Genomic DNA, 26,850 nt, shown 5'->3' with positions numbered 1-26,850 from the left:
ACTATGTGTTTAACTCTTTTGCAAGAGGCTAACACACTTCTGTGTGTTTATGTCCCTTTAAATAGGGTTTTCTTTAAAATATTTTGCATTAAATGTTTAACATGATTTGTTTTTGTTATACATAATATAAATTGTATGGCCATTTGAGTCAAGTGAATATTGATTTTTGGTGTTGCTTCCATTACAACAAATATTGCAATTGGTGTGTGTATCTCCATAAAAGGGAAAATGTAATTTTACATCTGATATTTATTTTTAGTTGTCCTAAATAATAATAAAAAAAAAGTCCTCATTTTTTTCCACTTTTTTTTGGGGGGGGTGGGGGGCGCTTCAGGTTTTTGTGCCTACAGTCACCTGAGATGTAAATCCGGCCCGGGTCACAGTAAAACTCACAGTTCTGAATACTCACAGACATCTATACAGCTGCCAGCTGTATACTCACCAACTGTAGGTAGGAAACCAGGAGGAAAGAGACCCTGATGGGGTCCTGACTTAAATAGTTTGGCCAAATGCAACTAACTTGACATTTTTGCTTTTAATAATGCTGCATGTTTTCAAGAGAGTATCAGTCTTTGTGTGTGTGTATATATATATATATATATATATATATATATATATATATATATATATATATATATATATATATATATATATATTATTGCAATGTGAAATATTTGAAGCAATGTGAAGTTTTGCAGTGTTGGGGATTCTCTCCTCTGGCTGTGTAACTAAAATCTCTATAAATCTAATTAGTAGTGCATTCTAGCATTCTAGTGTTCTTTTCATTTATTCAAGCTTTTATTGTTTGGATTTCAAAAGAAGCTAAATTCCCAACATAGCTGATGTTTCATGAGTAATTTGAATAGTTATAGCCTGATAATTATTTAAAATGTCCCACTACTGCTATATAAAAAAAATATATAAAATAATAAAATAAATTAAGCATACTAATAAGCATAACTAATCACTTACCTTTATCTACAGTTCATAATTATTGACCTGTGTACAAATGAAGGTCTATAAAAAGTGACTTTTGGCTAAAGCCTCACAAAAGCATCACCTGCAGTTAGCAAGCTTTTACCTGGTTGCTAGGTATCGCTAGGAACAATTTATTGGAGAGACATTCCTTATTAAAGCCACAGATGGCAGAGATAATCTGATTATTGCAAGTGAAACAATAGTCTGTAACTATGCTTAAAGTAGATATGAAAACTCCACTACAAAAAAATACCTTATTTGTGAATAAAATGCATTTCAAAATAATAGAAGTATAAAAAAACAAAAATAATAATAATAAATAAATAAACAAATAATGGTAAAATACCTTGAGCTCTTCAAGTGCTTTTTGCAATTCGTCTGGTGTTTTGTATTCAAAATCTCTTTCCAAATACTCTTCCTCAGCTTGTTGAATCCATTCTTGCATCTCTGACAAATCTTTTCGTATACTCACTGTCTTATCTAAGCCACGTTTTAGAGCTTCTTGTTTCACGTAGGCCTACATAAAAAAAGGATAAACAATAAAGATATACAATAAAAATGTCTGTGCACAAAGACAGCAGTGATAATATTCAGCATCTCTAAATGTAAAGTTTAGATTACTGGCCAGGAATTCTGTCCAAGTATGGACTGTGTGAAGTGGGAAGCCAGACTACTTTGAGTATTCGTTTTAAGTAATAGCAAACCTAAGCTGACATTGTGAATACAAAAGCCACTACAAGAATTTAATGTGTGTAAGCAAGAGAATAGCAGTCATGGGACTATAGTTAGTTAAATGTAAACTGTAATCCCTCTGAAGTAAATAGTCTTAAAGAATAAGTAGAGCAAACCATATTTAAAGGGTTATTAAAACTCATATTGTATTTCTACCTAAAATGTTTAATATGTGTTGTCATTATTTATTTTGTTGCTCCTTCCCCAATTTAACTCTGTGTTTTCCCCCACTGCACCTAGAGAGGCTGGAATGCATTCTGCAGAATACAGGATTGTGACCTTGCAGCATTTTGCAAAGTAGAGCTCCCAGCTGTTTCACATTTTACAGTATTATAACAGGTTTGGAGGTATTCCCCATACTTATGACTCTTTCCCCTTCAGCCGGGCAAATGCCCCTGTTTCTAGAGCAAAACCAGGGACTTATTTAGCTCTACCATAAAACTGCACCCACACTGCTCTACCTGCCCACATCCCAGCTGTATCAATATCACACCACACTCATGGCTGTAGCACTCTGATTGAGACTCCGCCCACAAAGTTTCCATGGGCCCACAAGTTTCCCCTCATCTCCCAGTCCCAGAAACCCCCTCGAAAACGTTGTATGGTATGACAATGTAATTGTTTGATCAGTGCAGACGCTCTTTTATATCTCTCATATTGGCCACAACAAAGGAGATAACATACTGTATATAGTATACTCAAAAGCATAAACAGGACTGCAAAACAGTGCAAACTTGCTAACAAAACAACCTTTTAAAAGGCTTTATTTTGTATGCAGATCTTTTGAAATACATTACAGGGTCAGTCTACTCCTAAATTGTGATTTTAAAAAAAAGATAGATAATTCATTTATTACCCATTCCCCAGTTTTGTGTACCCAGCACAGTTATATTAATATACGTTTTACCTCTGTGATTACCTTGTTTCTAAGTCTCTGCAGAATGCCCCCTTATTTCAGGGCTGTTTACGAGTTGCATTTTAGCCAAATAGCGCAGTCTCATTTGTAACTCCACAGGAATGAGCACAGTGCTATCTACATGTTACACATTAAAGGGACAGTCTACTCAAGAATTGGTATTGTTTGAAAAGATAGATAATCCCTTTATTAGTCATTCCCCAGTTTTGCATAGCCAACACGGTTATATTAATATACTTTTTACCTCTGTGATTACCTTGTATCTAAGTTTCAGCAGACTGCCCCTTATTTCAGTTCTTTTGACAGACTTGCAATTCAGCCAATCTAAGTGTCCTCTTATAACTCCACGGGCATGAGCACAATGTTATCTATATGGCACACATAACCTAACACCTTCTAGCTGTGAAAAACTGTCAAAATACATTGAGATAATGGGCGGCCTTCGAGGGCTTAGAAATTAGCATAACAGCATAGCTAGGTTTAGCTTTCAACTTAGAATACCCCAAAAAAAACAAAAAACTAAGCAAATGTGATTATAAAAGTGAACTGGAAAGTTGTTTAAAATTGCATGCCCTATCTGAATCATGAAAGTTTAATTTTACTGTCCCTTTAACTAGCTCTGTCTTGCTGTGAAAAGCTTATAAAATATACAGAGACAAAGGCAGCCTGCAGGGGCCAATATTTAGGGTTTTATATGTTATATTAATAGAACAATATTGGTTATTCAAAGCTGGAGAATGGGTAGTAAAGGTGTTACCAATCTTTTGAAACAATACCATTTTTAGAGTAGACTGTTCCTTTAATTGCTGTTGTCTACTATGCTGTATGTATAAGGAACTGGTTTTCAGAAAGGGCTATGATTAATTGCAACCCTCACTGTCAGGCAAATGGTTAAAATATTGTTTTCAGAAACAATCTTTATGAAGGACAACTGCTGCTTCAGACAAGTGCATTTACCCATCACATTTATTCAGTTTCTTTTCTTTTTTTTTTCAAAACATAAAAGGAATAATAATGGAGATAAAAATATGCATCATACTTTAAGGATCTTCAGATGGAGCCACTGAAATGTTTATTATAATTTTTTTTTTATGTTTGATAAAAGCTTTCCTTCTGAATAAATAATTTTCTGTTATGCTTTAAATTCAGGGGAAGACAAAATATGAATGATTAATACATTTTCTTTAATAATACACTTTTAATATATATTTTTTTTTTTAATTGTGACAATTTAAATTATTTGCAAAATGTTCTGTAGATTGACTGGTCATTAGGTACTAATTTGCTTTGTTAAACGAATGCTAAAGCCAATTTATTAATATATAATAGCATTTAGCAGCAATTCAAATGACACCTTTAATCTGTACCAAATGACTCAATATGCTTACTGAAGAGTATTAAATGTTTGTGAAATATTTTCTTCATGTATATTTTTATATTTGAAATAACTGGTTTTGTTCAATCCATTCTCAAGGATGTGCCCATTTAAATGGGCTTAGTCTGCACAAAGAGCAGACCTCATCATGCTGTTTCTTTCTATACACAAATTATAATAGTTACATATGAAAATGATAATTAAGGATGGATGATCTGATAAGTAAAAACAACTATTTAAGATACAAAAATATCTTTCTTTCGGACTCTCTTACTGGGAGGTTATTTTATGTGGTTATCTCCTGTTTACATAACATTTTTACAGACAATGCAACCATATTCATATTTTCAGTATACGTGGTGGTTTTAACAGGCAAAATAAGCTATTTAAATGAAAAACTAAAGATAAAGAGCTGTTTGCAAACATTTTAATATCCTCCAGCAGGTAAAATGATAATTTTGTGATAGGAGAGAATTAGCGCTAATTTCATCCTAATGCCAATTACGATTGGGGCCCCTCTCAAAATGACCCCAGGGGGGATAGAACAAATAGACAGGAAGGTATTGGCGCTAAAAGCTAAGGTTTAGTGATCTATAAACATATGATATAATCTCAAAGGTTATATATATAAAAATATTATATATATATTTATATATATATATATAACCTTTGCGATTATCTCATATGTTTATAGATCACTAAACCTTAGCTTTTAGCGCCAATACCTTCCTGTCTAAAATGATAATTTTGAACACATTCAATGAGAGAAATTTTACAGTATACTGTCTCTTTAAGCACTGGATTGCAGAATATCTAGATACAAACTAAATGTCTTGAATTTGACTAGTACAGTTTATAGGGTTTTACAAATACAAAGCACTTCAGGAACTTGCTGACAAAATAAATACTAAGGGCCAGATTACAAGTGGAGTGGTATTAAACACTCCCGAGTGTGCGCTAACTCTGCTAGAAGTAAGCTTTTGAGCATGTGGGGTAGCACTCGTATTACAAGTTGAAAGCAGAAAGTTTTCACTTGAGCGCTAACCCAATGCGTGCAAAAAGCTGAACTTGGAATATCACAATGGTGTTAGCCAATAGAGCAAAAAAGTGAGGGGAAAAACTAACATCCTTCTCATGAGCAAACCTGATTGCATATTCTCAAATGCGCTAACCTGACATGAAAATATGAATATTTCACATTCCAATGTTCTTCACATAGCTAAATATGTTCTATTTATTCATAAATACATATTTCTACATATATCTGATGTTTTTTGGTAAAATATATATCTATACCTATATATATAAAGATGATTATAAATAGGTATAGATATATACAGAAATAAATAGGAATATCTATTTAAAAATAATTAGAACATCTATGTGCAGATATGTATTCATATGTATTTATGTGATTATATGTGTATATACAGTGCCTTTCAAAAGTATTTACCTCCCTTGGCATTTTCCCTATTTTGTTGCATTACAACCTGGAATTAGAATGGATTTTTTGGGGGTTTGTATCCTTTGATTTACACAGTATGCCTACCACTTTGAAGATGCAAAATATTTTTTTATTGTGATATAAAATTGAGCGTGCATAACTATTCACCCCCAAAGTCAATACTTTGTAGAGCCAACTTTTTCAGTAATTACAGCTGCAAATCTCTTGGGGTACGTCTCTATAAGCTTGGCACATCTAGCCACTGGGATTTTTGCCCATTCTTCAAGACAAAACTGCTCCAGCCCCCTCAAGTTGGATGGGTTCAGCTGGTGTAAAACAATCTTTAAGTCATACAACAGATTCTTAATTGCATTGAGGTCTGGGCTTCGGCTAGACCATTCCAAGACATTTAAATGTTTCCCCTTAAATTACTCGAGTATTGCTTTACCAGTATGCCTAGGGTCATTGTCCTGTTGGAAGGTGAACCTCCGCCCCAGTCTCATATCTCTGGAAGACTGAAACAGGTTTGCCTCACAAATTTCCCTGTATCTAGCACCATCCATAATTCCTTCAATTCTGACTAGTTTCCCAGTCCCTGACACTGAAAAATGATGGTGTTCATGGGGTGATGAGAGGTATTGCGTTTTCCAAGAAGCTTAATTTTAGTCTCATCTGACCAGAGTACCTTCTTCCATATGTTTGAGGAGTTTCCCACATGCCTTTTGGCAAATAGCAAACGTGATTGCTTATTTTTTTCTTTAAGTAATGTTTTTTTCTGTCCATTCGTGCGTAAAGCCCAGCTCTGTGGAGTGCACAACTTAAAGTGGTCCTATGGACAGATACTCCAATCTCCGCTGTGGAGCTTTGCAGCTCCTTCATGGTTATCTTTGTTCTCTTTGTTGCCTCTTTCATTAATGCCCTCGCCTGGTCCGCGAGTTTTGGTGGGCAGCCCTCCTTTGGCAGGTTTGTTGTGGTGCCATATTCTTTCCATTTTTTAATAATGGATTTAATGTTGCTCCGTGGTATGTTCAACGTTTCAGATATTTTTTTATAACCCAATCCTGATCTGTACTTATCCCCAACTTTGCCCTTGACCTGTTTGGAGAGCTCCTTGGTCTTTATGGTTCCACTTGCTTGGTGGTGCCCCTTGCTCTGTAATGTTGCAGACTCTGGGGCCTTTGAGATCATGTGACACTTAGATTTCACACAGGTGGACTTTATTTAACTAATTATGTGACTTCTAAAGGTAATTGGTTGCACTTATTTAGGGGCTTCATAGCAAGGGAGTGAATACATATGAACGTACCACTTTTAAGTCTTTTATTTTTTTCATGTCACTTCACCAATTTGGACTATTTTGTGTATGTCCATTACATAAAATCCAAAAAAAATCCATTTTAATTCCAGGTTGTAATGCAACAAAAAAGGGAAAATGCTAAGTGGGGTGAATACTTTTGGAAGGCGCTGTATGTCTGTAAATACATATATACACATAAAAACATATATACACAAATAAAAACATATATACACACATAAATACATATGTACATATATATATATATATATATATATATACACATACACACACATACATATACATCTTTAGACATGCCCTTTGCCTGCCTTTTTTTTCTAACACCCAATAACTCATATTTTTGAGCCCTTATAACTTATTTGTGCAATTTTAAAAAAAATATTTTTTATTAGATAGTGTTAACATGAGTGTAACTGTACTTTTACATATATTTTTGATGTGTTTTGTGACACTTTATTGTTTTGTGAAACAGTTAACCAGAGCTCTGAGGACGCGGTAATCATTCTAGCATAAATCATGACTAAACTCAAGCATCAGAGTTTACTTTCAACTTTTAATATGAGCGCTACATCCGATGCACTCAAACACCCATGATGAACCCATTTTGCTCATGCGAAACTGTTAGAGCATCACTTGTAATCTGGCCCTAAATGTTTTATTTTTTAAATTGTATTATTATGTTCTAAATAGGCATTGCAGTTTGGGCCTCCCACATACAACCTATTCTCCCTGTGCAGGGCCACAGTTTGCGCAAGAGAATAGAGCAGATGTAGGATGACCAGAGCTGCGGTGCAGACAGTAGAAGCCGTGGTGCATGTTGCCTACTCAGCATGAGCATCCGTAGTGGGCTGACTGGGTCTGGAGCAATGTCTTTGCAGAGCAATTAATATCTAATGTAATCCTTAATCTAGTTTTTATAAATGCTGTTGCAGCATGTTATTCTTCAGGGTAATTTTGTTGATAGCCTAGTAATTAGTGCAGGTCTTCCAGATTGTGATGTACCTGTGTGTGTATGTTTGAGTGTGTATCTGTGTGTGTGCATCTGTGTGTGAATATGTGTGTGTGTGTGTATATGTGCATGTGTGTGTATGTATCTGTATGTATCTCTGTGTGTATATGTGCATGTGTGTGTATGTATCTGTATGTATCTGTGTGTGTGCATCTGTGTGTGTGTGTATATGTGCATGTGTGTGTATGTATCTGTATGTATTTCTGTGTGTATATGTGCATGTGTGTGTATGTATCTGTATGTATCTGTGTGTGAATATGTGTGTGTGTGTATATGTGCATGTGTGTGTATGCATCTGTATGTATCTCTGTGTGTATATGTGCATGTGTGTATGTATCTGTATGTATCTCTGTGTGTATATGTTTGTGTATGTATCTGTATATATCTATGTGTGTGCATCTGTGTGTGAATATGTGTGTGTGTATATGTGCATGTGTGTGTATGTATCTGTATGTATCTCTGTGTGCATATGTGCATGTGTGTGTATGTATCTCTGTGTGTATATGTGCATGTGTGTGTATGTATCTGTGTGTGTGCATCTGTGTGTGAATATGTGTGTGTGCATGTGTGTGTGTATGTATCTCTCTGTGTATATATGCATGTGTGTGTATGTATATGTGTGGGTATATGTGCATGTGTGTGAAAATGTGTGTGTGTGTGCATGTGCATGTGTGTGTATGTATCTGTATGTATCTGTGTGTGAATATATGTGTGTGTATGTGCATGTGTGTGCATGTGTGTGTATGTATCTGTATGTATCTGTGTGTGAATATGTGTGTATATGTGCATGTGTATGTGTGTGTATGTATATGTATGTATGTATATGTGTCTGTGTATATGTGTGTGTGTAACAGTGAATGTTCATCTGTTTGTGTATGTGTGTGTGTATTTGTGTATGTATCTGTGCATGTGCATACATTTGTGTGTGTATGTATCTGTATATAAATGTTTGTGTGTAACTGTCCATGTTAATCTGTGTGTGTGTATTTCTGTATGTATCTGTGTGTGTATGTGTGTGTGTGTATGTGTATCTGTGTGTGTTTATGTATCTGTGTGTATGTGTGTGTTTATTTGTGTGTATGTGTATCTGTGTGTGTTTACGTATCTGTGTGTGTATGTGTGTGTGTGTGTTTGTATGTGTGTATGTGTATCTGTGTGTGTTTATGTATCTGTGTGTGTATGTGTGTGTGTTTGTATGTGTGTATGTGTATCTGTGTGTGTTTATGTATCTGTGTGTGTATGTGTGTGTGTTTATTTGTGTGTATGTGTATCTATGTGTGTTTATGTATCTGTGTGTGTATGTGTGTGTGTTTGTATATGTGTATGTGTATCTGTGTGTGTTTATGTATCTGTGTGTATGTGTGTGTGTTTGTATGTGTGTATGTGTATCTGTGTATGTGTGTATGTGTATCTGTGTGTGTGTTTGTATGTGTGTATGTGTATCTGTGTATGTGTATCTGTGTGTGTATGTGTGTGTGTTTGTATGTGTGTATGTGTATCTGTGTGTGTATGTGTGTGTGTTTGTATGTGTGTATGTGTATCTGTGTGTGTATATCTCTTTATGTATGTGTGGCATAGTGCATTCTCCCTTTTCTTTGACATATTTTTTTTCTGCTTAGGGTCCCCATACAATGTTTAGGACCCGCACTCGCTAGGGCAGGCTCATTTTAACACAATAACTCAACGTATTAAAAGTCGAAAAATGCTACATCATGCTTGTGTACCATACTACTTATAACTCTAGGAATATACAAATATATACCTTCAACAAACCTCTCTCCACCCATAAGTAATCTTCTTGCTTGTTTGTCATGAAAATGTCATGAGGAAAGATTATTTTCATTATTACTTGTATCTCTTGTACACCTCATGGAATTTTCCAGCTCCATTGCACTTTTTTAATATTCTGCTTTTCTAAAGGATTTACTAAAAAGGACCATGTTTACATTGAAAACAGCAACATTAAAATGTTCATGTCAGCTGCACAGTTATACAGCAGAAAATACAGGAGGCTAAGCAGCCAGGGTCAGGTTCTGGAGACAGAGGTATATTGCTGTGTTATATACTATTAATGAGTTATATCATGGCATGTTCTGGCCTCTGCTTAGGGACCCCAGCATTGAAGGTCAGTCTGATGTGTTCTTTGAGCTACCTCCAAATAAGCACAGTGTCTGAGTAGTCTAAATCAGCATGTTGACAGTTTAAATAGCAGCATTTTAGTTAACCAATTTTCTATGTCTAAATGTTTATGTAGAGATCTGTAATGGATACATTTTGAAGATCACTCTTTAAATCAGTTATTTTCTCTCTCCCTGCTACCCTTAGCTCAATAACAATGGCAAAGCTATAACTGGTGTCAAATGTAGATTCAGGCTGGATTATATTAGGCATTTATGAAGACGTTTAAAAAAAAAAGAAAGAAATATTGCAAAAGAAGAAAAAAAAAAAGGAAAACCCCTGCTGACAATCACCTAGATTATGATTTTTTGTGCTAAACAGGATAAAATGTGCATTATTGCACTCTCCATAGCGCTGCCATTACAATTTACTGAAAAGCCTCCTTGTGCTGTGTGTTATGGTGTGTTAAGCTCCATACCGCACAAAAATCAAGGGCCAACTGTCCACTTATTTAAGTTCTTTTGACAGACTTGCATTTTAGCCAGTCAGTGCTGACTCTGAGGTAACTTCACGTGCATGAGCACAATGTTATCTCTATGACACACATGAATTAATGCCCTCTAGTTGTGAAAAACTGTCAAAATGCATACAGATAAGAGGCGGCCTCAAGGGCTTAGAAAATAGCATATGAGCCTCTGAGGTTTAGCTTTCATCTAACAATACCAAGAGAAAAAAAGCAAAATTGGTGATAAAAGTAAATTGGAAAGTTGTTTAAAATTACATGCCCTATCTGAATCATGCAAGGTTATTTTGGACTAGACTATCAATTTAATTTCTTTAATGATGGCGAGATTCCAGAAGTTGATAATCCCCCACCTGACCACTTGGAGGAGGCAAAAAATACCCCAGCACCTCAGAAATTTAAATCCCTCCTACTTCCCATGATACTCAGTCATACATATAGTCAAGTAAATGAGGAAGACAGAAAAACAGGAAAGATAAAGCGAGGCAAAAGAAAAGCAAAACAAGTACAGCTGCCACCTTAAAAACAAGAAACACACACATGAAAGTGATAAAACTTTGAAAAATGTGCAAAGAAGACTAAGTAGCTGCGTTACAATACTGATCAATAGAAGCCTCATTATGAAAAGTTCAAGAAATGTCAACTGATCTAGTAAAATGAGCAGTTTTTCCCTGCTTTACAGTGTTTCCAAATATGCTTTACAAATTAAGGCTGTATTTTTAGCAATTTTCTTATGAAACAAAACAGAAAGAGGTGAAATCTGACCCTTCAGGAAACTGGCTGACAAACCACCCAGACCCTTCCGCAGGAACTCAAGAACTTTAGGAATTGTAAACAAATTCCAGCAATAATGTTTATGAGAACTGCATGTAAAAAAAAAATGTTTTCCAGATCTTATATGTCTTGTAACAGGTTACCTAGCCTGAATCAAGGAGTCAATGTCTGTCAGAAAATTCTCTTTGAGTCGGCACTAAGCATTCAAATTCAGAGTTTTAAGATCTTGATAAAAGAAAGGACCTTGAGAGAGAACATCCCTTTTTAGAAGAAGTCTCTTAGGCGGCACAAAGAAGCGCTGCGGCTTGTTCACTTATCAAGGACCCAAAAGAAAATGACTGAGGATCACTGTAAGTGGTAATGATATAAAGCTCCTCCTAGTGGCTACAATCTGATGAAAGAAATCTCTCTCGCTTAGGTGACAATTATCATTCAAATTTCAAATACTCACATTGGGCTAAATTCATTAATAAACGTATGAGGTCACAGAGAGAGAGCGAAATTCAAATTGATTTTAACTAATATACGGCTAGATTTAGAGTTTGGCGGCCAAAGGGGTGCGTTAGCTACGCATGCTTTTTTTCCCCCGCACCTTTTAAATACCGCTGGTATTTAGAGTTCACAGAATGGCTGGGTTTTCAGTGCGTTAGGCTCCAAAAAGGGAGCGTAGAGCATAATTTAACGCCACTGCAACTCTCAATACCAGCGGTGCTTACGGATGCGGCCAGCTTCAAAAACGTGCTCGTGCACGATTCCCCCATAGAAAACAATGGGGCTGTTTGAGCTGAAAAAAAAACCTAACACCTGCAAAAAAGCTGCGTTCAGCTCCTAACGCAGCCCCATTGTTTCCTATGGGGAAACACTTCCTACGACTGCACCTAACACTCTAACATGTACCCCGAGTCTAAACACCCCTAACCTTACACTTATTAACCCCTAATCTGCCGCCCCCTCTATCGCTGACCCCTGCATATTATTTTTAACCCCTAATCTGCCGCTCCGTACACCCCCGCCACCTACATTATCCCTATGTACCCCTAATCTGCTGCCCTAACATCGCCGACCCCTATATTATATTTATTAACCCCTAATCTGCCGCCCCCAACGTCGCCTCCACCTAACTACACTTATTAACCCCTAATCTGCCGACCGGACCTGAGCGCTACTATAATAAATGTATTAACCCCTAATCCGCCTCACTCCCGCCTCAATAACCCTATAATAAATAGTATTAACCCCTAATCTGCCCTCCCTAACATTGCTGACACCTAACTTCAAGTATTAACCCCTAATCTGCCGACAGGAGCTCACCGCTACTCTAATAAATTTATTAACCCCTAAAGCTAAGTCTAACTTTAACCCTAACACCCCCCTAAATTAAATATAATTTAAATCTAACGAAATAAATTAACTCTTATTAAATAAATTATTCCTATTTAAAGCTAAATACTTACCTGTAAAATAAACCCTAATATAGCTACAATATAAATTATAATTATATTGTAGCTATTTTAGGATTAATATTTATTTTACAGGCAACTTTGCAATTATTTTAACCAGGTACAATAGCTATTAAATAGTTAATAACTATTTAATAGTTACCTAGTTAAAATAATTACAAAATTACCTGTAAAATAAATCCTAACCTAAGTTACAATTAAACCTAACACTACACTATCAATAAATTAATTAAATAAAATACCTACAATTATCTACAATTAAATAAACTAACTAAAGTACAAAAAATAAAAAAGAACTAAGTTACAAAAAATAAAAAAATATTTACAAACATTAGAAAAAAAATTACAACAATTTTAAACTCATTACACCTACTCAAAGCCCCCTAATAAAATAACAAAGACCCCCAAAATAAAAAAAATGCCCTACCCTATTCTAAATTACAAAAGTTCAAAGCTCTTTTACCTTACCAGCCCTTAAAAGGGGCCTTTGCGGGGCATGCCCCAAAGAATTCAGCTCTTTTGCCTGTAAAAAAACCCATACAATACCCCCCCCAACATTACAACCCACCCCCTAATCTAACCCAAACCCCCCTTAAATAAACCTAACACTAAGCCCCTGAAGATCTTCCTACCTTGTCTTCACCATGCCAGGTATCACCGATCATTCCAGGCTCCGAAATCTTCATCCAAGCCCAAGCGGGGGCTAGACATCCATCATCCGGCTGAAGTCTTCTATCAAGCGACGGCTGAAGAGGTCCAGAAGAGGCTCCAAAGTCTTCATCCTATCCGGGCAGAAGAGTAGATCCGGACCGGCAACCATCTTCTTCCAAGCGGCATCTTCTATCTTCATCCGATGACGACCGGCTCCATCTTGAAGACCTCCAGCGCGGACCGATCCTCTTCTTCCGACGTCCAACTGAAGAATGAAGGTTCCTTTAAGGGACGTCATCCAAGATGGCGTCCCTCGAATTCTGATTGGCTGATAGGATTCTATCAGCCAATCGGAATTAAGGTAGGAAAATTCTGATTGGCTGATGGAATCAGCCAATCAGAATCAAGTTCAATCCGATTGGCTGATAGAATCCTATCAGCCAATCGGAATTCGAGGGACGCCATCTTGGATGACGTCCCTTAAAGGAACCTTCATTCTTCAGTTGGTCGTCGGAAGAAGAGGATCGGTCCGCGCTGGAGGTCTTCAAGATGGAGCCGTTCCTCATCGGATGAAGATAGAAGATGCCGCTTGGATCAAGATGGTTGCCGGTCCGGATGTCCTCTTCTGCCCGGATAGGATGAAGATTTCTTCCCGAAGATGGACTTCTTCATTTGCCGGTTGGATCCAGACTTCAGCCGGAGGATGGACGTCACTCTTCAGCCCCCGCTTGGGCTTGGAGGAAGACTTCGGAGGCTCTTCTGGACAGATCGGGACCCGGTGTGGTGAAGACAAGGTAGGGAGATCTTCAGGGGCTTAGTGTTAGGTTTATTTAAGAGGGGTTTGGGTTAGATTAGGGGTATGTGGGTGGTGGGTTGTAATTTTGGGGGGGGTATTGTATGTTTTTTTTTTACAGGCAAAAGAGCTGAATTATTTGGGGCATGCCCCGAAAAGGGCCCTTTTCAGGGCTGATAAGGTAAAAGAGCTTTTCTATTTTTATTTTAGAATAGGGTAGGGCATTTTTTTTATTTTGGGGGGCTTTGTTATTTTATTAGGGGGCTTAGAGTAGGTGTAATTAGTTTAAAATGGTTGTAATATTTTTCTAATGTTTGTAAATATTTTTTTATTTTTTGTAACTTAGTTCTTTTTTATTTTTTGTACTTTAGTTAGTTAATTTCATTGTATTTATTTGTAGGTATTTTATTTAATTTATTTATTCATAGCGTAGTGTTAGGTTTAATTGTAGGTAATTGTAGGTATTGTATTTAATTAATTTATTGATAGTGTAGTGTTAGGTTTAATTGTAGATAATTGTAGGTATTGTATTTAATTAATGTAATGATAGTGTAGTGTTAGGTTTAATTGTAACTTAGGTTAGGATTTATTTTACAGGTAATTTTGTAATTATTTTAACTATTTTAGCTATTAAATAGTTCTTAACTATTTAATAGCTATTGTACCTGTTTAAAATAATTACAAAGTTGCCTGTAAAATAAATATTAATCCTAAAATAGGTACAATATAATTATTCATTATATTGTAGCTATATTAGGATTTATTTTACAGGTAAGTATTTAGCTTTAAATAGGAATAATTTATATAATAAGAGTTAATTTATTTTGTTAGATTTAAATTATATTTAATTTAGGGGGGTGTTAGGGTTAGACTTAGCTTTAGGGGTTAATCCATTTATTAGAGTAGCGGTGAGCTCCGGTCAGCAGATTAGGGGTTAATACTTGAAGTTAGCTGTCGGCGATGTTAGGGAGGGCAGATTAGGGGTTAATACTATTTATTATAGGGTTATTGAGGCGGGAGTGAGGCGGATTAGGGGTTAATACATTTATTATACTAGTGGTGAGCTCCGGTCAGCAGATTAGGGGTTAATACTTGAAGTTAGTTGTCGGCGATGTTAGGGAGGGCAGATTAGGGGTTAATACTATTTATTATAGGGTTATTGAGGCGGGAGTGAGGCGGATTAGGGGTTAATACATTTATTATACTAGCGGTGAGCTCCGGTCGGCAGATTAGGGGTTAATTATTGTAGGAAGCTGGCGGCGACGTTGTGGGGGGCAGATTAGGGGTTAATAAATATAATATAGGGGTCGGCGGTGTTAGGGGCAGCAGATTAGGGGTACATAGGGATAACGTAAGATTAGGGGTTAAAAAATTTAAATATAGTGGCGGCGATGTGGGGGGACCTCGGTTTAGGGGTGCATAGGTAGTTTATGGGTGTTAGTGTACTTTAGAGCACAGTAGTTAAGAGCTTTATAATCCGGCGTTAGCCCAGAAAGCTCTTAGCTACTGACTTCTTTCTGCGGCTTGAGTTTTGTCGTTAGATTTCTAACGCTCACTTCAGCCATGACTCTAAATACCGGCGTTAAAAAGATCCCATTGAAAAAATAGGATACGCAATTGACGTAAGGGGATCTGCGGTATGGAAAAGTCGCGGCTGGAAAGTGAGCGTTAGACCCTTTAATGACTGGCTCCAAATACCAGAGGGCGGTAAAAAACAGCGTTAGGAGCCTCTAACGCTGGTTTTGACGGCTACCGCCCAACTCTAAATCTAGCCGATATTGTCTATATTTTTGTTCCCATTTTTAAATGGATATCAGCTTACTGATATATTTACTTAGCTATTAGGATATAATCTGTTGACTTTTACAAGTGTGGGATGCTGCATTTACTAAGCTACTTTGAGTTTCTGTTGGCCAGGTATGCATTCAGCTGTGAGACTGACAGGCATCCATTTGTTCATATGGCACTTCAAAACCTCTGCAGCAGGCAAATAAATCATGCAAAATATTTGGGATTTTTTTGGACATTATATTGAACTGCAGATGTCTCTCCTTAACATAAAACACACTAAATAGGGACATAAACATTTGGGTATATATTTTTTTTTTAAAAGTCTCACCACACTGATAAGATTTTCATAGATCATCTCTCCTAAGTGGAGAGTTAGTTTAGATTATCAGGACCATACACTGTCAGAAAAAATGTGCAAAAATTGTACCTTTAGGGGTACAACAGCTTGTCACTGGGGCAGTACCCTCAAAGGTACACCTGCTGTACCCTTTAAAATGTGTACAAATTGGTACCCTTGCAGATTGTACCTTTCAAAGGCAAATATGTACCTTTGGTGACTAGATTGGACCTCAGTCCTATGGTACCATATTGTACCCTTAAAAAATGGTGCAAATCTGTCCTTTGAAGGGTACTGCCCCAGTGACAAGCCCTTTGTACCGCATGATGGCAAATTTGTACTCAACACAGCATATTACAAATGCTGTTCCATTAATTTTATCATATAACATTCAACGTGTACTTTTTCAGGCAGTATTACAATAGTCACACTGCAGCTTTAAAAACAAAGTTTGTATACTTAACTGTAGCCATGTAGCAATTCCAAAGACTGCTACAGAACCACCTGAAAAAGCAAGGCTAAACAACCAATTCCAAAATGAACTACTCAAGGTGTTTTATATAACTCTGTACTAGACTCTAAAAACACACCATCTAATTTAGGGTGACATGCCACATAAAACATAAATATATAGAAGACATATAGAAAACAACATAATAATAAAATATAACTCTAACGAAAAGAAGGGAGATTCGGGAGAGGGATAAACGATAAAACTCACAACCATACATTTAATTGTCAAGCTATGCAAAATATATGCAAATGAGTCTATTTCCCTAGTACACACTTTGGTGATGAACCTGCTACCAATAGATGGAGCTGTGTTACACATGTCAAGGAACTTTCAACCAACAGATGGCGCTATGGCATGTCACACACAATGTCCAAGTATGTGACTGGGGAACGGTTACAATTTTATTTTAATTTTTTAAAAACTGGTTCTTAAACAGCTCTTGTTTATTTTATAGAGTTTAAAACAATTTTTTTCTTTGTAATTTTAGTTAATACATTTGCTTTATGTTTAAGAGTTAACATCTTGATGCTCTAAATATAAACATTAAAATGTTAAGTGCTTGTTTGCCATTTAGAACCAGCAACACAGTATCATTGAATATATGGGTTATTAAAGGGACAGTCTAGTCAAAATTAAACTTTCATGATTCAGATAGGGCATGAAAATTTAAACAACTTTCCAATTGACTTTTATCACTAAATTTGCTTTGTTCCCTTGGTGGTATTTTTGAAAAGCTAAACCTAGGTAGGCTCAAACTGATTTCTAAACCGTTGAAAACCGCCTCTTAGCTCATAGCATTTTGAAAGTTTTCACAGTTAGACAGTACTAGTTCATGTGTGTAATATAGATAACAATATGCTCACTCCCATGTAGTTATTTAGGAGTCTGCACTGATTGGCTAAACTGCATGCCTGTCAAAAGCACTGAGATAAGGGGGCAGTCTGCAGAGGCTTAGATACAAGGTAATCACAGAGGTATAAATTATATTAATATAACTGTTGGTTATGCAAAACTGGGGAATGGGTAATAAAGGGATTATCCATCTTTTTAAACAATAACAATTCTGGTGTAGACTGTCCCTTTAAGTATTTTTTTTGCTTTGCCCACTTCTGGCATATTACCAACAACCATTGCTGTACTACATGTATGTTGCATTCATTTTGGGTGACTGTCAGTTATGTGAATATGAATAATTGAGCTGTACAAATGATACGGACTTGCAGGGTTTGGCAGCCTTGAACTACCCATCCCTCTCAACATTTTAGTCACACAAGTGATTGTACCTTTTAATCCCCCCAAAAAGGTACAGACATGGACCCTTTGACAGTTGGAAACATATTTGTACCTTATTTACCGCTAAATGGTACATATTAGTTCCTTAAGGTGTAATTATGATCCATTGAGGGTACAACCACAGCAGTTGTACCCTAAGTGTTCACAAACGGACCCCAACCGTACCCTTTTTTCTGACAGTGTAGTGGTGCTTACTCTTTGGGAGCAAGCAATCTTTAGGGCATGAGATTGTAAATCTAGTCTAGATTGCGGTGTGTGGCAACCCTTTTTTCTCTTTTAGAAGAAGATACAAAAAACATAGAACCATATACCTGTTTGCATATGTGATCCCATTGTTCATTTAGATTTTTCAGGTCCATTTCTAGCTTTGTGGAATAGAGTGGTTCTGCTTTAGTCATCAGATTTTGTCCCACATCATTAATACTGTTCAAACTTGGCTGTATCGTCTTGATATCATTTACCAAAGCCTTTGAAAGAAAAATATATATACATATAGTTGTGAATTTTAAAAACTATGTAACAGTGAAGTAAAAACTATCTACTATATTTATGTATAGTTTACTGTAGTATAATATTACTTATGGGGTCTATCACAATCCTTTAAAAAGGTTTATATAATTATTTTTCTATAAAATTCAACATTAAAGTCTATGGGGATTTATGTAGATAAAACATTTAATAAGCTTTCCTCAAGGATTGTGATCGTCCCCTGACGTTGATACATTTTGCACCTAAATATATAATTTAATAATATAGAAAGCATATTTTTATAATCCCACCTTTTGCTATTTTGTTAAGGAAAAAACATATTGTGACATTATATAGGCTAACGTAATTTTTGAACCCTGTACTTTTTAAAAAAATAATGGACTATTTTAAAAGACAGTCTATTCTTTTATTTCAGTTTCATATAAATGGTATTATCTGTTGGCTAGATTACGAGTTTTGCGTTATGAGTGAAAAAACATTATAACGCTGCTTTTTCACTACCGCTGCTATTACGAGTCTTGTAGGTATAGCTGTACCGCACACTTTTTTGGCGTAACGCAACGTAACTACCGCACCTTTCAAAAAGTCCCTTTTCAATGGGACTTCCATAGCGCCAGTATTACAAGTTTTGCCTGGGAGGCCAAAAAGTGAGCGGTACAGCCCATACCGACAAGATTCGTTCGGCCATCTAAAGTCAGTAGTTATGGGTTTTGCGCTACAAAGCTGTAGCATAAAACTCATAACTAAAGTGTTACAAAGTACACTAACACCCATAAACTACCTATTAACCCCTAAACTGAGGCCCTCCCGCATCGCAAACACTATAATAAAATTATTAACCCCTAATCTGCCACTCTGGACATCGCCACCACTATAATTAACATATTAACCCCTAAACCGCCGCACTCCCGCATCGCAAACACTAGTTAAATATTATTAACCCCTAATCTGCTGCCCCCAACGTCACCGCTGCCACTATACTAAAGTTATTAACTCCTAAACCTAACCCTAAGTCTAACCCTAACACCCCTAACTTTTAATATAATTAAAATTAATCTAAATAAAAATTACTATCATTAACTAAATAATTGCTATTTAAAACTAAATACTTACCTATAAAGTAAACCCTAAGCTAGCTACAATATAACTAATAGTTACATTGTAGCTAGCTTAGGGTTTATTTTTATTTCACAGCTATGTTTGTATTTATTTTAACTAGGTAGACTAGTCAGTAAATAGTTATTAACTATTTACTAACTACCTAGTTAAAATAAATACAAATTTTACCTGTAAAACAAATTTACCTGTCTTTCACTAACATCTCTTTACACTTTACACTACAATTAAATAAATTACATTAATTAAATACAATTAACTAAATTACAAAAAAAATAAACACTAAATTACACAAAATAAAAAAGAAATTATCAAATATTTAAACTTATTACACCTAATCTAATATCCCTATCAAAATAAAAAAGCCCCCACAAAATAAAAAAGGGCCTTTTGTGTGGCATTGCCCCAAAGACATCAGCTCTTTTAACTGTAAAAAAAAATACAAACAACCCCCCAACAGTAAAACCCACCACCCACACAACCAAACCCCCCAAATAAAATCCTATCTAAAAAACCTAAGCTCCCCATTGCCCTGAAAAGGGCATTTGGATGGGCATTGCCCTTAAAAGGGCATTTAGCTCTTTTTTTTGCCCAAACAGTTAATCTAAAAATAAAACCCACCCAATAAACCCTTAAAAAAACTAATATTAATCCCCGAAGATCCACTTACAGTTTTTGAAGACCGGACATCCATCCTCATCAAGCCAGGAGAAGTCTTCATCCAAGCGGGCAGAAGTCTTCAACAAAGCCGGGAGAAGTCTTCATCCAAGCATAAAGAAGTCATCCTTTATGCGGGCAGAAGTCTTCATTCATCCAGACGGCATCTTCTATCTTCATCCTTCCGACACGGAGCGGCTCCATCTTCGGAGCATCCTCTTCATATGGTCCCGGCCGTACACTGAAGTTTCCTTTAAATGACGTAATCCAAGATGGCATCCCTTGAATTCTGATTAACTGATAGAATTCTATCAGCCAATCGAAATTAAAGGTGAAAAAATTAAGCTTCAATCCTATTGGCTGATACAATCAGCCAAAAGGATTGAGCTCACATTATATTGGCTGTCAGCCAATATAATGCAAGCTCAATCCTATTGGCTGATTGGATCAACCAATAGGATTGAAGCTCAATCCTATTGGCTGATTGCTTCAGCCAATAGGATTTTTTCACCTTTAATTCCGATTGACTGATAGAATCAGCCAATCGGAATTCAAGGGATGCCATCTTGGATTACGTCATTTAAAGGAAACTTCGGTGTACGGCTGGGACCGTATGAAGAGGATCCTCTGCACCGGATGTCTTGAAGATGGAGCTGCTCCGCGTCGGAAGGCTGAAGATAGAAGATGCCGTCTGGATGAAGACTTCTGCCCGCCTGGAGGACGACCTCTTGCCGCTTGGATGAAAACTTCTCCAGGCTTCGTTGAGGACTTCTGCCCGCTTGGGTGAAGACTTCTCCCGCTTGATGAGGATGGATGTCCAGTCTTCAAAAACTGTAAGTGGATCTTCGGGGGTTAGTGTTAGGTTTTTTTAAGGGTTAATTGGGTGGGTTTTATTTTTAGATTAGGGGTTTGAGCAAAGAAAAAGAGCTAAATGCACTTTTAAGGGCAATGCCCATCCAAATGCCCTTTTCAGGGCAATGGGAAGCTTAGGTTTTTTAGATAGGATTTTATTTTGGGGGGTTGGTTGTGTGGGTGGTGGGTTTTACTGTTGGAGGATTGTTTGTATTTTTTTTACAAGTAAAAGAGCTGATTTCTTTGGGGCAATGCCCTGCAAAAGGCCCTTTTAAGGGCTATTGGTAGTTTAGTTTAGGCTAGGTTTTTTTTTTTATTATTATTTTTATTTTGATAGGGCTATTAGATTAGGTGTAATTAGTTTAAATATTTGATAATTTCTTTTTTATTTTGTGTAATTTAGTGTTTATTTTTTTTGTAATTTAGTTAATTGTATTTAATTAATGTAATTTATTTAATTGTAGTGTAATGTTAGGTGTTAGTGTAAGACAGGCTAGGTTTTATTTTACAGGTACATTTGTATTTATTGTAACTAGGTAGTTAGTAAATAGTTAATAACTATTTACTAACTAGTCTACCTAGTTAAAATAAATAAAAACTTAGCTGTGAAATAAAAATTAAACCTAAGATAGCTACAATGTAACTATTAGTTATATTGTAGCTAGCTTAGGGTTTATTTTATAGGTATTTAGTTTTAAATAGGAATTAGTTAGGTAATGATAGTAAGTTTTTTTTTTCAAAACAAGCTTTATTGATCAAATATAAGTAACATTAACAAATAAAGAAGTTACATATGGCAATATATTTAAAATTGGTTAAACAATGATAGTAAGTTTTAATTAGATTTGTTTTAATTATGTTAAAGTTAGGGTTAGGGTTAGACTTAGGGTTAGGTTTAGGGGTAATATATTTATTTAGTGCTAGTGATGTGGGAGGCTAGTGGTTTAGGGGTTAATAATGTTAGTATAGTGGCGGCAGCGACGTTGGGGCGGCAGAATAGGGGTTAATACATTTATGTAGGTTGCAGCGACATTGGGGCGGCAGATTAGGGGTTAATTAGTGTAATGTAGGTAGCGACGACATTGGGGCAGCATATTAGGGGTTAATAGTGTAGGTAGGTGGCGGCGATGTTGGGGGCGGCAGATTAGGGGTGTTTAGACTCTGGGTTTATATTAGGGTGTTAGGTGTAAACATAACTTTTCTTTCCCAATAGGAATCAATGGGGCTGTGTTACGGAGCTTTCGCTCCTTTATTGCTGGTGTGTCTTTTTTTAGCCGGCTCTCCCCATTGATGTCTATGGGGAAATTGTGCACAAGCACGTAAAACCAGCTCAAAGCAATGCTGGTATTTGTGTGCGGTATGGAGCTCAACGAAACCATATTCCCCGCTAACGCATGTTTTTGGAAAACCTGTAATAGTAGCGCTATTAAAGGTGAGCGGTGGAAATAACTTGCAAATTATTACCGAGCCGCTCATAACGCAAAACTCATAATCTGGCCGTGTGTTACTTAACTTTAGCTGAATTGTGTTGCTATCACTAAGAAGACTATTTCTCTAGTGAAATCCAACAAATAAAAACTAAAAGTTTGGTAGCTGATTATACACTTGTATTACTGTCTGCTTCTTTAAAGTGTTTGAGACAAGCAACAAAGCTACAATCAGTCTGATAGACTATTTTTAAAACGTTAAGTGGCACATGTCTAGTCACATATAACTATTGCTTAGGCACCGACTGTATTCCTACGCAGTGCACATGATTATAGAGGATAGTGCTTTTTCATATGACATACATTACACTGTTCTAGCTGTTTCTCAAGAGCTTCAGCATCTCCAAGTGCCGGCCATTCTTCATTAATGAAAACATTGACTTCGGCCATCCATTTTTTTAGGGTTTTAATATCATTCTGTTTTACAGGGGGAAAAAACACAGATACAGGTAAGAGTATATCACTTTATTTCTTTGGTTTCTAACAATATTTATTTTCTGCAAATGCAGTTCACCCAACAAAATTATTTATTTATTTTTTAAACTGTATGTTTTTATAAATATCATGTATACTGAGCAGGGAGCGATTGGCCTTCTGTTTTGTGGCAACCTTTACTTGTTCGTTTTTAATTGAAGTGCCATATCAACTTATCAAGGGCCCAATAATACACTTTATATGAATACACACTGAAGGTTGAATAAGGGGATGTTTATACTGGAAAACAAAAATCTAAGATATCTCATGCAGTGTTTGGACTAATGTTTAATATGACTCTTTATAAAATATAGCACTACTAAGAGCTATGCCATGGGCTCAGAACTATTGCTTGATGTGCAGGGCATTCAGAAAGGAAAACCAAGAATAGAGCAAAGGAAAAGCACAACAGCCCTCCTTTCCTGCACAGTCTAGCATACAGCTAACAATCCTCTCCTCAACAGGTCAGCATGCTAAGGCACTGTGGCTGAGCTCTGTAGCAACCCAAGGGTTGCAGGTTCGATCCCCAGCGAGGTCCACTCAGCCTTTCATCCTTCCGAGGTTGATAAAATGAGCAGCGCCTTGAGATCCGCGCTTTACAAGTACCCAATACATACATACATACAACTGCCCTCCTTTCCTGCACAGTCTAGCATACAGCTAACAATCTTCTCCTCGATTGTGCTTAATCTAAATTCTACTTAAACTGGAGTTTCTTAAAAATGACTTTAGTGAAAATATATATAATAAATACCCTATTTGTTTTACATCTCTTTTTTATTTTTATACAGAAAAAAACATTGTTACATTGGTTTCATGAACATGCTCTTATGGTCAATATACATTATATGTTCAGCCATATTCAAACGAGACAGAACATAAGCAAACAAAACAGCAATCATACATATAAGAGGCAAAAGAAACAAAAGGAAAGGATATAAACACAGAGATGAAATCGACTTCTCACACAGTTATTCCATCTTTATCTATCACTTGAGACTAGACAATATCAATATACAGTCTTCTATTTCCAATTAGATCCCTAAGAACGCCTACGCTCCTTGTTGTCTTCTGTCACCCAACAGAACCTTAATGTCAGTTCTATTATTTTCCAACTAGTTATAATTCTCTGGCTCTAGTTGGGCAGCCCTAATATATGTAGACTGGATTATATTGGATCATTTACATCTAAAGTCGTATTGTCTGGTTCTACTTACAAACCAGGATTCTAAAGACTGTTGTACACGTCCGTTTACATAGGACCCTGTGAGGGAGCAGGAGGGAGGGAAGGAGACAGAAAAAAGGCACAGAGGAGAGAGAGAGGGGAAGAAAACAAAAAATATTTTTCTCTGTTTCCCCTTTCCCTTCCTTCCCCCCCCCTTTTGTTTTACATCTCTTTGTGATAATTGATGTGACTGTGGTTGGTGTGTGCTTTAATTTCCTCTATCCGCACAAGCGTTATGTATCTCTAGTTGCCTTCCTTCAGGAGCTGATTCTTGCATGTTTCTGCTGCATACATTTTTTCTGTTTCTGTGGAAGTATGAGCCCCTGAAACTTGCTTGCAATTAGTAAAGCTGATAGACCATTTCCCTACAAAAGCATAAACCACTAGTAGATTAGCTGTCTAACCTGTCTACCAGCCCCATATGCATCTTTACATGACATTATCCTAGGATCTTATACAGATAATAATGATAGTTTATGATGAACCGTCCCTTTGGTGAATTTTACAGCTCTCTTGACTGTAGTCCAGTCACCTTCGATAAAAAAGATCACCATTTGGTGTAATAATGCGCAATGTAAAGCGAGATTATATAATCTAAGAGTAAATGTACATACAATACAATTCAATTCAAGTCCCAAAACAAAGTCAGAGCACAACAATCTTTCCAAGATGAATGTCTCCTCAAGCAAAAGTAATGATGGCTGCCTCCTCCTCACAGATAAATCCGAATAAACTGTAGGATGATATAAAGAACAAAGGGGTGCCATGCTGGGTGTTATTACAGCATGGGCTTCTTTGAGAACCAATTGTTTTCTGCCTTTTAGAGACACTGCCTATAATATTTCACTTTCTCTACAGCCTTATTTTGACGTTTGCACAATTCTGTTCTTTTTCACTGCACAAAATCAGATACATTTTGCATTTTTCATTTTTTTTTGTCTGGCAAACAAGCAAGGGTTTCTCCGACATTATAATTTTTTTGTATGTGCATTTCCCACTAGCACTTTACCTTTTTCAAATCCCCAGGCTCTGTCATGTAAATTTCTTCATCTATCTTTCCATTTAGAAATCCTGACTTTACATCTAGCTACTCTACATGAAGCTACTTAGATGCTCATTAATGCCCTAATTGTGCAAAATCCTATCCCTTTGCTACTACACTGATTTTGTAGTGTTGTACGTTTCCATCTGCATACCTTTTTTACTTTTTTTGTTAATATGTAATTCAGTGACAATTAATGTATTATTCAATTTTACCCTTTTGCTTTTTCATTAAACTTGGCAGTGTAAAGGGACAGTAAAACACTTTGAGATTTCTAGATAAGATGTTTATTTATACTTAATGAAACAACTTTGCAATATATTATTATTGCATTATTTATTTTTTCCCCTTTTCATATAATTTAGCTCTGAAAATTGAGCAATTTCTAATACTCAGAGCTTGAAATGTATCTTGCTAATCTTTTCAAGCCTAACTCTCACCTAGATTACGATTTTTGCACTAAACAGGGCGTGAAACGAATGCAACAAAAGTTGCAATATTTTACCCCCCATAGCGCTGCCATTGCGAGTTTCTGAAAAGCCTCCTTGTGCGTGCAATATGATGGTGTTAAGCTCCATACGGCACGAAAGCCAAAATCTGCTTTCACATGCTCGTGCGCGCTTTCCCCCATAGACATCAATGGGGGGAGGGTGTCAGAAAAAACACCTGAAGTGCGGAACGCCGTAACGCAACCCTATTGATGTCTATGGGGAAAAAAGTTACTTTAAACCTAACAACCTAACATAAACCCCAAGTCTAAACACCCCTAATCTGCCGCTCCTCACATCGCCAACACCTAAATAAAGTTATTAACCCCTAATCTGCCGCTCCCGACATCGCTGCCACTAATAAAATTTATTAACCCCTATGCCGCTGCTCCCCAACATCGTCGCCGCCGCTATAATAAAGTTATTAACCCCTATTCCGCCTCTTAGGTTTTTTTAGAGTTAGTTTTTTTTATTTTGGGGGTTGGTTGGTTGGGTGGTGGGTTTTACTGTTGGGGGGACTTTGTATTTTTTTACAGGTAAAAGAGCTGATTTATTTAGGGCAATGCCCTACAATAGGCCCTTTTAAGGGATATTGGTAGTTTATTGTAGGCTAGGGGGTATTTTTTATTTTGGGGGGGCTATTAGATTAGATTTATTGTTTTTATTTTTGATAATTTTGTTTATTATTTTGTAATCTTAGTGGGGGGTTTTTCATTTTCGGGATTTTAGTGTTTATTATTTTTGGTAAACTTAAATTTTTCGTAGGATTTTTTTTTTTTAGTTGTTATTTAGATTTTTGATTTTTTTTTCGTAGTGTTATTTTTTTTTTTTAAATTTGTCATTTAGATATTTTAATTGGTATTTTTTTTAATTTTATTTGAATAGTAAGGTTAGCTTAATTTATAATTTAATGTTAGGTTTATTTTTATTTCACAGGTAATTTTTATTTATTTAAAGATAGTTATATAGTAATTTTAATTTAAAGTTAGGGGGGTGT

The 26,850-nt window shown here is 36.2% G+C and overlaps 1 protein-coding gene across 1 annotated transcript in view; it reads right to left on the bottom strand.

Moving 5' to 3' along the window:
• The window catches only part of DMD (dystrophin), a 4,487,195-nt gene that overhangs the window by 2,607,852 nt on the left and 1,852,493 nt on the right, over positions 1–26,850 (bottom strand). The window contains exons 24-26 of the mRNA XM_053707599.1: positions 22,928–23,041; positions 18,335–18,490; positions 1,325–1,495 (exon numbers count right to left, since the gene is read on the bottom strand). Of these exons, the coding sequence (XP_053563574.1) occupies positions 1,325–1,495; positions 18,335–18,490; positions 22,928–23,041 (441 nt within the window). The remainder of the gene's footprint in view (positions 1–1,324; positions 1,496–18,334; positions 18,491–22,927; positions 23,042–26,850) is intronic.

This window comes from Bombina bombina, chromosome 3 (assembly GCF_027579735.1).
Source record: "Bombina bombina isolate aBomBom1 chromosome 3, aBomBom1.pri, whole genome shotgun sequence".
Taxonomy (NCBI): Eukaryota; Metazoa; Chordata; class Amphibia; order Anura; family Bombinatoridae; genus Bombina; species Bombina bombina.
Note: the sequence above shows the minus strand (reverse complement) of the source record. Positions and strands in the feature narration are given on the sequence as shown.